This window comes from Hyperolius riggenbachi, chromosome 7 (assembly GCF_040937935.1).
Source record: "Hyperolius riggenbachi isolate aHypRig1 chromosome 7, aHypRig1.pri, whole genome shotgun sequence".
Classification (NCBI taxonomy): domain Eukaryota; kingdom Metazoa; phylum Chordata; class Amphibia; order Anura; family Hyperoliidae; genus Hyperolius; species Hyperolius riggenbachi.
This window is the reverse complement of record NC_090652.1, coordinates 87,517,745-87,532,585: the sequence shown is the minus strand read 5'-3', so window position 1 is coordinate 87,532,585 and position 14,841 is coordinate 87,517,745. Positions and strand designations below refer to the sequence as shown.

Below are 14,841 nucleotides of genomic sequence, written 5' to 3'. Positions count from 1 at the left end.
AGGGGAATCGCAAAGCGCTTAAAAAAGAGCTTTGTATAGAGATTTCCCGAGCACTTTTATGTAGAAATATATTGTATGTATTCATTTCCAGGTCAAAGAGTCCACTTCCTGACTGACGTCAGGAAGTGAAAAGCTTAATCTCCGAGGAAAAGGGCTTAGAAAAGCGCATAAAAATCACAGTATAAATCTCTCAGTGCTTGCGATGGTGCTGGCGATTTATAATGTGAACAAAGCCTAAGGCCACATACACACATCAGACCATAGTCTTTTGAAAATGAAAGATCACAGACCAATTTTACCCCCTTCCATGTAGTATGACAGCCACACCTTCACAGTCTTTTCTATGGAGCCGAACTTCCCATCAGATAAAACTCTTTGCAAGATGCTGCACACAAAGATGCTGTACAGACACAAAAGATCAGTATCTGCAAAAGATCTGTTCCTGCCAAAGATCCGTTCCTGCAAATTGCATTCATATGATATCTGCAGATCCTCATACACACCTTGTTTAACCACTTGCCGACCGCGCACTCATACCGCGCGTCGGCAAAGTGGCAGCTGCAGGACCAGCGACGCAGTATTGCGTCGCCAGCTGCAGGCTGATTAATCAGGAAGCAGCCGCTCGCGCGAGCGGCTGCTTCCTGTCAATTCACGGCGGGGGGCTCCGTGAATAGCCTGCGGGCCGCCGATGGCGGCTCGCAGGCTAAATGTAAACACAAGCGGAAATAATCCGCTTTGTTTACATTGTACGGCGCTGCTGCGCAGCAGCGCCGTAAGGCAGATCGGCGATCCCCGGCCAATCAGCGGCCGGGGATCGCCGCCATGTGACAGGGGACGTCCTGTCACTGGCTGCACAGGACGGATAGCGTCCTGTGCAGCCCGGAACACCAAGGGGGCCAGGTAGGAGAAGGGGGGGGGATTTCGCCGCGGAGGGGGGCTTTGAGGTGCCCCCGCAACACCGGCAGGCAGGAGCGATCAGACCCCCCCAGCACATCATCCCCATAGTGGGGGAAAAAGGGGGGCGATCTGATCGCTCTGGATGCACCCTGATCTGTGCTGGGGGCTGTAGAGCCCACCCAGCACAGATCACAAATAACAGCGCTGGTCCTTAAGGGGGGAGTAAAGGGTGGGTCCTCAAGTGGTTAACTGACATTCATCTGCAGATCAGACAATCATCTGCAGATCTGAAAATCCATCCTGGTGGATCTGATCTGCAGATGAATGTCTGTTAAACAAGGTGTGTATGATGATCTGCAGATATCATAGACTATGAATGCATTTTGCAGGAACGGATCTTTTGCAGATACTGATCTTTTGAATGTGTGCAGCATCTTTTAAAGATTTCTGTCTGATGGGGAGTTCAGCTCCATAGAATAGACTGTGTAGAGTATGGCTCTCATACTACATGGAATGGGGTAACATTGGTCTGTGATCTTTCATTTTCAAAAGACTATGGTCTGATGTGTGTATGAGCCTTTAGTCTGTATGGATAGATGCACAACTGCTACAAGAACAGCTTACTCTATGGATTTTCCAAGGCCAATTCTTCTAGTTTCCACTGAACATCATGACAGAGAAGCTGAATGCATGCTCAGATGCACAGACCACCACTAGAGGCAGATATCTCAAAATGTTTATGTGAAAGTGGAACAAACAACAAGTAAAATATAAAAAACGACCTAAAAAGATCACAAATCTTCAAAATATGCAAAATATTCCCTTTAAATATTCCAAAAGGAATAAACCTGAAATATTCACTTTAAACAGTTTTTTTGTAAATATGCAAAGAAGCAACTTAGTTATGTATTCTAACCATAATCTGCATTTACGGTCAATGTAAAGTACAGTAAACCATAACGCTCCCCACCACACTTACAGATTTTCAGTTGCCCTTTATTCCCATGATGTGCAGCTTCCTAGATTTCACCATGGTGCCCTCCAGTTCCCGGCTATAGTGCCAGCAAACAATCACGCAGCGTCTTAAGCCTGGTACACACTTTCAATTATGATTGGCTAATCACTGACCAATTTTACCACCTCCATATAGTATGAGGGCTTACCTGCACAATCTGTTCATAGTAATCAATATATTTTGTCCCTCATACTATATTAGGGTGGTAAAATGAGTCAGTGATTGGCCAGTCCTAACTGAAATTATGGTACACTCCAAGGCATTACTGGTTCCTGATGCTTTCTTTAGGAGCTAGGATGTACAGCTGACCTGGGATACACTCAGTAGCACTACATATGATTATTCATAATGCCAGCATTAGAGCTTGGGGCTGCTCTGGTGAAGTGTAGGTGACATCATATCCCACATATGGAGTGCTATGTACACTATTTAATTATAGGTGGAGACCAGGGTCGGACTGGGCCACAGTAGTACAGTTTTTTCCCTCGGTGGGCCCCGCCTCCAGGTCTCTGGTGCCCCCCCCCCCCCCCTCCTTGTCTGACAGAGATCTAACTGCTGCCTGCAGCACAAAAATGCTCTTCTCAGTGCTGTAATCACTCATGCTGAGAGCAGTGTCGTAGCTAAGGAGCTGTAGAGCTCTATACATAACAATTGATACGACGCACCAAAACCTGCCAATGGCAACTACAGTGTCAGAGGTGCTAGAAGGGGATGGGGAACAGTTTGTTAATGATTACCACTATTCAAAGTATCTATAGAAGTGATTATTATGAGCACAGGACCAATAGAGAGGTAATACTGTAGTTGAGGGAGGGCCCCTTTGGCCCAAGGACCCCAATGCGGTCGCAACCTTTGCAAATTGCAACCTCTGTGGTCGCAACCTCTGCAATGTAGGACATTACTTTATATAGAAGGAGGGGACTCTATGCAAAGTTTTGCTGGGCAGCAGAGTCTCTGAATCACAATGCTGCTAAGATCATGTACATTTGGCCCTGTCCATAATACATCATGACCACGCCCACCTTCCGGTGCATGGTCACGCCCTTTTTTCACCGCAATCATGGGATGTGTGGGCCCCAGGTTGAAATTCCTTTGGTGGGCCCCCAGTATCCCAGTCCGACCCTGGTGGAGACTATACATAACTGCACGTTAAACAGACTCTGAAGTCTCTTTTTTTTACCCTATTTTGTTCTTTAGTCCAGTTCAGCATTAAAGTCTAAGCGGATTCGCTGCATTCCCGCAGCAGAACAAGTGTTTTATAGCAAAGAAATAGCCTTACAAAGTTCCTGGGCTCGCAGATCTTTCTTCCGGGTAGAGGCAGAGCTGTATGCCGTAGCTCTGCCTCCTCTCCAGTCAATATCTGCCGATATCCGTCTCTCCCCGCCCATCTCAGTCTTCTTTCACTGAGAGGGGCGGGGAGAGACGGAGATCGGTAGAGATTGACTGGAGAGGAGGCAGAGCTACTGCGCAAAGCTCTGCCTCTACCAGGCAGCAAAATCTACGACCTGCAAAGTCGTGAAACTTTGCAGATCTATTTCTTTGCTATAAATCATTTGTTCTGCTGCGGGAATGCGGCGCATCTGCTTAGAATTTAATGCTGAACAGGACTAAAGAAGAAAATCAGGTAAACAAAAAAAAAAAAAAAAAAAAGACTTTAGAGTCTCTTTAAAAGCACTGTTATCCTTTAGTTGTCCATAAAAGGATGGATAAAGCTTTGAAAACAAATATGGGGTTGGAGGGTGATAAACTAGCACTCTGAGAAAACAAAAACGGAGAGACAATGGGAGCCCCGATGGTGCAGCACATCACAAACAGTGGGAGAATGATTGTGGTAATTAGGATACTCCCAAAGGAAGGTTGCAGAAGGGCAACCAACCACTGTAGGCAGTTGGAGATGAACAAACCCAACTCCACTCAGGTATCCAGCAGACTGGATGAAGGTTGCACTCTAGTAAATAAGAACACTAGCTGGTCCTTTAAGTGGCAACGCAGGGGGCCAACTAGAAAACCCCTCCAAAGGAGGGTGAAAGTGGCACCCAGAATGTAATAAAACTTTGTTAAAAACAATAAAATGAGCAAAAGTTGAGGTGGCTTACCTCAAATGAAGACAAATTCATATAATAAATGAACTTTAGTGCTAATAAAATTCATTTATTATATGAATTTGTCTTTATTTGAGGTAAGTCACCTCAACTTTTGCTCATTTTCTTGTTTTTAATAAAGTTTTATTACATTCTGGGTGCCTCTTTCCTCCCTTGTGCACTTTGAAAACAAAGTTCCTCTCTAGGTACGAAAGTTTACTCCACCCCCACATGCTCCTCTTACCCCCATCTAGTCAATGCCATTTGCCGAAGGGTTATTATTATATGATTTTCTGCATGCATTTAGATATGTGAATAAACTGACAGCATGCTGCATTTAAGTGGCGTAGCTATAGCAAAGGTGGGGGGCGCTCCTCCCCCTTCTGCAGAGCAGTGCAGTGCAGGAGTTTAATATTTACCTGGTCCAGTGCTGCTTCCTGACAGCCACACACTCAGGTTCCTGAGTCATGTTACGTAATTGGGAGAAGGAGGTATGGAAGCACAGAGCGTGCGACTGCCGGGAAGAGCAGAAGAAAAACAACGCGTCGGTGGAGCAGTCGTTCATTACACCGCTGCGCTACTCTGCAATGTGGGGAGAGAGTGGTGAGGAAAGGGGTGTACACTCCACCAGGTGGGTTTGGATCCTAGGAGGGGGTCCCATGCTTGGGGGGGGGGGGTTTCCTGTGGGTGATTGCTGCACCTCAGAGACAATGTCATGGAAGGGGGTAAAATTGGTCTGTGATCTATCATTTCCCAAAGACGTTTAAGTGTGTACTTATCTTTAGTCTCTAGTGGGGAGACAAGGATTAAGACTTTGGGATTGAGAAAGCAATAGGCAGCTAGAGGTTTGTTAAGATGGCCACTAACGGTACAATTTATGAACAATCAGAAATGATAGTTTGGGACCACTAATGGACAACAATCTCCTAACCAATCCAATTAGATTGACAAGATCGATCTGAAAAATTGGATCAATTTCATTAATCTGATTGGACTAACATGCTCAGCTTTTATGAGGTAGTGAATGCTAATATGGATATTGGGAATGCTGTAGATGTGATATACTTAGACTTTGCTAAGGCCTTCGACACTGTTCCCCACAAAAGTCTGGTGCAAAAGATGAGGATGCAAGGACTGGGGAAGAGTCTGTGTGCTTGGATAGGGAACTGGCTAATGGACAGAAAACAAAGAGTTGTGGTCAATGGATCATACTCAAAATGGGAGACTGTTAGCAGTGGGGTCCCACAGGGGTCTGTACTGGGTCCAGTGCTCTTCAATTTATTTATTAATGACCTAGTGGATACAGTAGTGAGCAATGTTGCTATTTTTGCAGATGATACAAAATTGTGCAGAATCATCAACTCTAAGGAAGATAGTGTTATATTGCAACAGGATCTGGATAGGATGGCTATATGGGCACATACATGGCAGATGAAATTCAATGTTGACAAATGTAAAGTCATGCATTTTGGTCGTACCAATGGTCTAACACCATACAAAATAAATGGGATACAGTTGGGGACATCAAACTTGGAGAAGGACTTAGGAGTACTCATCGACAACAAGTTAAATAATCGTACTCAATGCCAAGCCGCTGCAGCTAAAGCTAACAAAATTTTGGGATGCATTAAAAGGGAAATAAAAACTCGAGATGCTAGCATAATATTGCCCCTGTTTAACTCTCTAGTAAGGCCACATCTGGAATATGGAATTCAGTTCTGGGCACCACATTACAAAAAAGATATTGCAGTTCTAGAGCAGGTGCAGAGACGAGCAACAAAATTGATACGTGGGATGGAAGGTCTCACTTACCAAGAAAGGTTAGATAAACTGGGTTTATTTAGTCTAGAGAAAAGACGCCTTAGAGGAGATCTAATTAACATGTATAAATACATCAGAGGGCAATATAATAGCTTGGCGGATGAGCTTTTTGTCCCTAGGCCTTCTCAAAGGACTAGAGGACATGATCTGCGCATGGAGGAAAAACGTTTTAGCCATTTATTTAGGAAAGGGTTCTTTACAGTAAGAGTGATTAAGATGTGGAATGCATTGCCACAGGAAGTCGTTATGGCAAACTCTATACCTGCATTTAAAGGGGGCTTAGATGCTTTCCTTGCGTTGAATGACATCCATGGCTACAATTACTAGGTAATGCCAATGATGTTGATCCAGGGATTTTATCTGATTGCCATCTGGAGTCGGGAAGGAATTTTTACCTTGTAAGGGTTTTTTCGCCTTCCTCTGGATCAACAGGGATATGTGAGGGAGCAGGCTGGAGTTGTACTTTGTACTGGTTGAACTCGATGGACGTATGTCTTTTTTCAACCAAAGTAACTATGTAACTATGTAACTATGATTGGTTAGGAGATTTTTGTCCATTAGTGGTCCCAAACAATTATTTCCGATCGTTCATACAAAGAATTGTTCGTAAACGATTATTCCAAAAATTGTATCGTTAGTGGCCAGCTTTAGGAAGAGATGGAAATCTATGCATTGATGCAGCAGGTTTTGTTTATTTTGAACAAAGTGCACTTTTTTTAAAAACCTGTTTTATGCTCGATTACAGTGATTTAAAATAACATTCTACCAAAGGCATACAAACACTGCATGAATTTGGACTTCAAAATCTGTGCTCACAAAATAGCAATTTTCATAAGATGACCTTATCTATCTCAATTCACCTGGTTACCTGCACAAAAATCATACAACCCAGGTTTGTTTCTTTGGTGTGGGCTATGCAGTGATTGGCGAGACTCTGGTTGCTATGGAAACAGACTGCTTTATCTGCCATGTTGGATAAATGATGACCAAGACTGACATTTGACTTAAAAACTGTATTAATGTGATCACTTGGCAGGATCCTGTTCACAGTTCACTATGGAAAATCCCTGAATATTTCTGCATGGTCCAGTGTAAGTCTTCTCCACAGTCACATCTTTGCCTGGGCCTGGGCAGCTCTGTGTATAATCATAGATGCAAATGGTTCCATCTTTCCTTCCAGTCAGCAGGCAGGTAGGACTGTGGCCCCATCGTACAAGGCACCAGGGTGCATCTGAGCTGGGAGGCAGAGTAACAGCGCAGTGACTTCTGGGTAAGTCCCACAGTGCTATGCTTCCACAGGTTAGCACTGCAGACGCCCTCTGTCTCCTCACCTCCCCTTGCAAATATCTAGATACATAGAGACACAAACACAAGTTGATATAATAGAGGACGCAATTTAATAAAGAACTAGTGTTATAACAAAATTAAATGAGTGAGGATGATCTAATGTGGTGGACCAGTAATAGTACTGTGCAAAGGCAAGTAACAATAGCCCCCAGCAGGATATGGCTGCCCGCTCTTCCCTCCCTCAAAGCGGAGCTATATTTACCTGCTCTTGTCGGGTCTCCTCTTACTCCCAGGAGCCACATTGCTCTATGCTGCACTTCTCTGGCTCCCGATTACATTACATGCATCGTGGGCAGCATGGGGTGAGTGGCTTCCGGGAGGAAGAGGAGATCTAACACAACAAAAGCAGATACATGTATTTACATAGCTCCGCTGAAAGAGGAAAGGGAGGAGGAGCCGGTCCCCATATCCCTCGGGCTCCCAGAGGAGGGTGGGGGGCTGCTGTAGGGGGCCCAATGATTGGTTGCTGGGGGGGAGCCCAAAGGAGTATAGTTACTCCCCTAATTGTGCAACACCAGTATTCATACTACAGCTTCATCTTTGATGATCACAGATAGCTTCAATTACCCGTGAACAGGGAGAAACCTATAAAATGAAGCCCACGGTGAGCCAGATTACCTTTGCAGATGTGTCCTGACACTGCTTGTTGTCCTCGGGGTCACCACCACCCTGTTCCCCTTCCTTTGTAACTCCCAGAAGTTCCTCCAAGCGGTGCACAGCTATTATGAACTACAGAGGCGCGAGTTTCGAACTGTGTATTTTGTGTTTGGCTGAAGGATCCCATTGAACATGAAGAGGACTGGGAATTGGGGGGGATCCTGAAAACAACGAGCAGCACCAGAGGACGCTTTTGAAAATCTGAAAAGGTAATCTAGCCCAACATGACGTTGTTTCATTTTTTGGTCCCCGGTTGAGGGGTACTTTAAAAACCAATGACAAGCAATCACAAACTGGGTTTACATAAATATCACAGTACTGGTCTACATTCTACCTGAACACCAGGGGCTCATTATAGTTGGCTCCATTATCTAGGGAATGAATCTGAGGGCAAATTCAGGATACCAAATGCTTAGGAGGAAGTCAGCACACATTATCTATAAAAATGCTGATCTTTGCATTGGGATAATGTTATGAGTTAAGCTAGGCATAAACTGTACAAGACTTGTAAGAGTTTACGTTAGCTTCAGTAAAAACATCAAATCTAAGAAAAATCTATTTAAAACTAGAGCATGCCCTATTAATACCCAATCAAAATCTGAATCTAGCACTGACCGGAAATGCCTGTTCTTTGTTATGGGTGATGTAAATACACAAAACGACAGAAATCGAGACCCCCAATCGTGTATTATTGATGGTGACAATGAATGAAATGTCAAAGAAACTATATTATACTCACAAGTGTGGGTTGCCACCACAGGCAACCACTCTAAGCGTAAGTGGGGAGAATAAACCTGTCCCCAAGAAGTCGCTCTCTGTAGACAAGAAATAATGGTGATCACACCCATCCACCGGGTGGATATATAGTTATTTTTAGAAATACAGAGGCACCAGAACAGGATAAAATATCATTCAAAACAGCTTAAAATTGGGGTTATTGGTGGACTTACCTCCCCAGAGAAGACACAACAGTAGTGTATCATAAAATATAACATTTATTCATACTCCAATAATTCTGCAACGTGTTTTGTGGGTCTATAGCACACTTCCTCAGGCAAGATACAACAAAGAGTAACTGTAGTGTGGGAAGACATGTAAAGCGCCTCTGTGTAAAGATGTGTTAAGCGCCTTTCTCTTGGCAGATTCAAAGTGCTTGAGCTGCAGCCACTAGGGTGTGCTCAGTAGGCAGTAACAGTGTTAGGGAATCTAGAACAGGACACCTTCCTGAATAGGTGCTGGTTTACTGAACAGGAAGAACCGAGATTCTAACCCTAGTTGCCTGTGTCAGAGGCGAAGCCCTTAACCAGTTAGGTTAGCTCTCAGTGTTTTCCCCATGCTCTTTTAGACGGGTGCTACACTCAGTTAGTTTTAGTGAGCACCAGGATGTCATTGGCTCACCTCCTCCTCTGCTGTAAGCAGAACTGTGCAGAGAAGTGCTGGCTCTGTAATCTCTCATCTCACCCCACTCGCCTACTTTTTCATGCCACCCGGCTGGAAAAAAAATTCTGGGGAGAACACAGCCTCTCATGTTATCCTTTTAATTTTATCTCAAGAAACCATCTGCATGTCACTGCTTTACCTGCTGCTGGGCTTGTCTGGGACTATGTAAGACATGATGAGCGAGCTGGCCCCTCCCCGAGGATTGGCAGCAATCAGCTTCAGTACACAGCCGGCCTCTTCCTCACCAGGCTTGCTGAAGAGATTTCCAACAACCAGGAATAACAATCCCTAACAGAAAAAAAGTAAATGTCAGATCTGGATATAAACTAAACTACACATTAGAAACCAGACACAAGTGGTAAAAAAATTACTCTGCTACAAATAAACAAAGCATAACCATTACGTGAAGAATGAGTGGATATCACTGTCACGTGGCACCACTAGAGTACTAGGTGCACATATCAGCCAGGATACTATGTGCACAATGTTTACATGTGCTCTCTGAGTTTGTGAGGGTTTCCTCCACCCACATACCTAAAACATACTGGTAAGGTTATCCTATTCTCCCCAAACAGGCCTTCATGGAAGGGATATAGGAAATGAACTATGGTGAGAATCAGATAGTGAGCTCCTCTGAGGGTTAGTAAGTAACATGGTTTGCTCAATGCGGTGCAAAAAATGCATGAAGTTCCTTTCACACTAGCATTAAACAGACCGGAACGGATCCTATTAAGCAACATAATCCATTCTCCTCAATCCATTCGGAACCGATCCATTTGGTGCGTTACAACAGGCGGAACACAAGGATTAGTCCTGCATGATTTTTCCAAATCGATTACACGCGACAGTGGGACACTGAAATCAATGCTAGCCTATTAATTGTACAGTGCTGCGTAATATGTTGGCGCTATATAAAGCTAATAAATAATAATAATCGCCAATAAGAATAGACTGTATGTTTTGAAACATACTCACCTCCAGCCGTGCATTCAGGTCCCTGCACAGAACAAATGCCAGTATACCGAGGCTCCAGCATAAGCATCTCAGGCTCCCATTGGTTGTAATAGACCAAGGGGAATCATCACTCCCTAGGGAGGATGTGCATTGCTTCATTGAGTAGTGGACCAAGGAAAATCTTCCCTGGGGAGGGACGATTCCCAATGGTCTATTGCAACCAATGGGAGCCCGTGATGCATCTGCTGGAGCCTTGGGATTGGTTTCCAGCATGCAGGGACCTGAATGGCTGGCGGAGGGGGAATGTGGTGAGTGAGTAGCGAACAGAACGGAAAACCAGATGAAAAACTGATACACAATGTAAAAAATCCTTTAGATTGTAAGCCTTTGGCAGGGTCTCTCCCCCCTAGTGTGTCCTTCTTGATCTTGCAACCCCACCAATGACACCCTTCCCATGCACTAACTCGGGCTTCAATTGCTGGGTCTCTGTAAAATCACATGATCATGCATCTTGTACCCCATGTGCATGGATAACCTTGTGCTATGTTGTATAACCGTGTGCTACCTCTCTGTCTGTCACCCCTTCTTTACATTGTAGGTTTCCCTATTTATTGTCCAGCCCGCTTAATATGTTGGTGCGTATAAATACAATAAATAATAATAAAAAAGTGATCTGTCTAAATGGAAAACATATCCATTTTTACAGGATACGTTTTTCATCTGGTATATTGCAGTATAGTGTCAATCCAAGCTAATAATGTTTAAAAAAAAAGCCTCCAGGATGTGTTACACTGTATATGTTATATAAAAAGAATCCAGCTACTTTTATATACGTTCCTGCAATTCCTCTTTCCTTGCTTATAATGTGTTTTGTAAAGTTGCTGACAGCAGTGTTTTCTCCACTGTTAACACCGTGTAATGTGAATTGTGAAGTGAATTTAAAGGACCTGGAGGTGTTTTTATATTCCCTGCTTACTAAAAGGGGCCATATATCTGTAGACTTGGTGGCCGATCGACCATCAGATTAGATAAATTATCGAATCTAATGAAAATCCATGCCACCAAGAGCATGCCCGATCGACAATTCAACCAATTTCGTTTTGGGCGCATGTATCGATCATGCTGGAAAATATTGGGACGACATGATCGATCAGGGTGTGTGATGGTAACGGCATGCAATAATCGCGGACGACCGCATTGGAAACCCTTGTTCCCCAAATGTAGCCTCCTCCCAAGTGCATTAATAATTGACCTGCCCTTCGCTGTCTCCCCACTCTTCTTTCTCTTTTGCGCCTCAGGTGACGTCACACATATGTTCCACGTGCAATACGCAGGCAACCACATGGGTTGCAATGAGAAAGAAGAGTGCGGAGACAGGATAGGCAGGTAAAGTATTAATGCACGGACACCAGGGGTATATTTGGGGGGATGTGGCTGGGGGCATCGAGGTGACATCACTAAACTGATTTCCAAAAGATTTCATGCTGAAATCGATTGGGAAACAGCCTGTTTATGGCAGGCAGCCACCAGATCTCTCTCAGATAAGATTCAATCAAAGAGAGATCTGTCTCTTGGCTTATCAGCTGCCAAAATCACTTGATGTGTGAGCACCTTAAAGTGGACCCAAATTAAAAATACAAGATTTCAGAAATAAAATCTATTTTCTAAATTATAATAATAAATAGTAGCCTTTTTTCAGCTGCATGATGACAAATATAAAATATTTCACATTTATTGGAGGAACCCCTCCCTTCCTTTCAAATTGCCGGGATTTTTCCGGCAAACGGGTGGAGTAGATGGTGTCCAGCAATGGAGGAATTGCTAATGGCTGCCCCCAGTATAACCCTAGCTATGAAAAGAGAAGGGTGAAAAGCATGCACTGAAATGCTCATAGGTTTGAAGGAGTGTTTATTTATCTTTGTATGTGTCAGAGTGGTGCAACTAAATATTTTTAATTAAAAAAATGTTTGGTTTGGGTCCGCTTTAATAATAAGCAGCTTCAATCAGTAAAGTCCAGTCTATTCTCTTTCAAGATAACACTAGACTGGCAGCTGTTCAGTCTGTTTCTCTAGCCAGCTGCTAGAGGGTGGTGAAAACTTCTGCACCTGAGAACTTGTGAAGGACAAATTGTAGATGTCATTTCTAGTCAGTGACCAATCCAATTACACTTACTGGAGTTCCCAGTTAAAAGGACATAACTTACTGAGTCAGATGTTGCACTGAGACAGGTGAGGTCAGAGCAATGGTCGCCCACATAAACCACAATCAGGAGGTGTCCAGTGACCACATTCCTACAACACAAGAGACCACATCAGCACTGAAGCCGCCACTGTACCGAACAAGTACTGAAAGTGCAGCCAGGTGAATTCATCAAGGCACTTCAAAGAACAACAATCGTGTGCAAAGTACAGCAAACCATAAAGAGTAGCTTTTCACCATCACTATCTACTCGCATTACTAAAAAGGTGCCTGATGTAAAAAAGGCAAAATAAATGCTAAGCCTTCATCTATAGCAGGAAAATGTCCTCACACATTTTTGGCGCAGTTCAAATCAATTGATGGGACTGAATCAAGTAGAAGGTGTACATTCAAAAGGGGCACCAAATTAAAAGGGCACAAAGAAATGCAGATAACAGAATATTGGAAATTATACTGCTATCCTCTTATCGCCGCCCGACCCTCAAAGACGTATTGTGACTGTGGAGAGCCGCTGCAGAGTCTGTGTTTGTACGCAGAGCACAGCAGACGCGTTTGTAAGCACCTGGCATTGCCATAGCTACTAATTACCTAGTAGGCTATGGCGGCAGGAATACTAACGGGTGCGCTGTGTGTCCTTTTAAACTTTTTCAAGTAAAAGTCATTTCTCTGTCCATTTTAAAGGAAACATCAGGCAATTAAACAAAAATGAGATCTACTTACCTGGGGCTTCCTCCAGCCCCTGGTAGGCTATGGGTCCCTCGCTGCAGCTCCGCTTCAGGCCGGTCTCCTGGGGTCTCCTCCGTAGCAGCTGCTGACAAGGGCCAGGTCGGCAGCCTCTGCGTGTGATCATGTAGCTGGGACATTTCTGCGCAAGCACAGAAGTACTGCAAGTAGGCGCAGGGGCCACCGGCCTCGTTGCGTCAGCAGCTGCTATGGAGGGGACCTCCAGGAGACCAGCCTGAAGCGAAGCTGCGGCGAGGGACTCATAGCCTCCAGGGGCTCGAGGAAGTCCCAAGTAAGTAGATCTCATTTTTGTTTAATTGCCTGATGGTTCCTTTTAACACCAGCATGGTTATGGTCCGCAAGGACTGGGGTTCGACACCTGTGATAGATCTATAACCTTGTCAGGTCTTGAAAATATACATTATATTTACACACACAAACACATACACTTTGTAAAGCACACCTGTCACGTCACACACAAGCTCCCCTTGGTGTACGAATACGAGTGTGGCCATTTCTGAACAGTAAACCGAAGCCGCTTGTCCATGGAGTGGAGCGCAGCCATGAGCAAGCGGTGGGCTTTTCAATGGATCAACTGAACCATCCAGAAGCTTTCATCTACCTAGGTAAGTATCAAGTTTTTTTTGTTGTTGGGTATGTTACAGGTTCGCTTTAAAGAGACACTGAAGCGAAAAACAAATTATGATATAATTAATTGGTTATGTACTTCGGATAATTACTAGAAGATTAGTAGTAAAGAAAATATACTCATTTTTATTTTCGTTAGAGAGTGTTTTTTTTTATAACATTGCATCATTCTCTAATGTTTGCATACTACTCAGCATTCTAAATGTTTTTACAGAGCAGTCTTGTGAACTATTGACCTGTCCTTTGGCAGAGAAAAATAAATTACAATGACTGACAGTTGAGATAACAAGCTTCAGAAGACAGAGCTCTCTGCGAAAGTCATGAAGCTCAATGGCTTTTTTGCACAGATAACAACTGGAGTTTCTTAACTCTACCTGTACTGGAAACAATATTAGACTAATGTCTCTTCTCCTAATGTTTTTTTTTCTTAGCTCTACTACACATATAAATCATTATATCATAATTTTTTTCGCTTCAGTGTCTCTTTAAAAAGGACTACTGTAGGGGGGTAGGGCAAAAAAGAGTTGAAGTTATCGGGGGCTTCTAATGGTCCCCCGCAGACGTCCTGTGCCCGCGCAGCCACTCACTGATGCTCTGGTCCCGCCTCCGGTTCACTTCCGGAATTTGCGACTTTAAAGTCGGAAAACCACTCCGCCTGCGCAGCCGCACCCTCTCTCCTGCTGATGTCACCAGGAGTGTATTGCGCAGGCCCAGTGCGGTCTGCGCCTGCGCAGTACGCTCTTGGTGACGTCAGCGGGAGAGAGGACACGGCCGCGCAGGCGCAGTGGTTTTCGCAAATTCCAGAAGTGAACCGGAGGCGGGCCGGAGCATCGGTGAGTGGCTGCGCGGGCACAGGATGTGTGCGGGGGCCATTAGAAGCCCCGGGTAAGTTCAACTCTTTTTTCCCACCTACATTAGTGCTTTAAGCCTTTGTTTTATGAATAACCCGTTTTGGAGTCTAAGCAGCTCTTGTATTTTAGGATTATGACAAGATCAGTCATCAGGCAGAACTGCCCCCCTTCTGTGTTAAATATTATTCTGCATCAATGCAGTTTTTCT

General features: G+C 44.2%; 1 protein-coding gene across 6 annotated transcripts in view; it reads right to left on the bottom strand.

The window, feature by feature from the left end:
• Positions 1 to 6,807: 6,807 nt before the first annotated feature.
• Positions 6,808 to 14,841, bottom strand: part of PALB2 (partner and localizer of BRCA2) — a 76,241-nt gene continuing 68,207 nt past the window's right edge. For all 6 annotated transcript variants that reach the window (XM_068244258.1, XM_068244253.1, XM_068244252.1 and 3 more), the window contains 3 exons: positions 12,416 to 12,503; positions 9,398 to 9,546; positions 6,808 to 7,161 (listed from right to left, as the gene is read on the bottom strand). In XM_068244258.1, the coding sequence (XP_068100359.1) occupies positions 6,840 to 7,161; positions 9,398 to 9,546; positions 12,416 to 12,503 (559 nt within the window). In that variant the 3' untranslated portion in view covers positions 6,808 to 6,839. The remainder of the gene's footprint in view (positions 7,162 to 9,397; positions 9,547 to 12,415; positions 12,504 to 14,841) is intronic.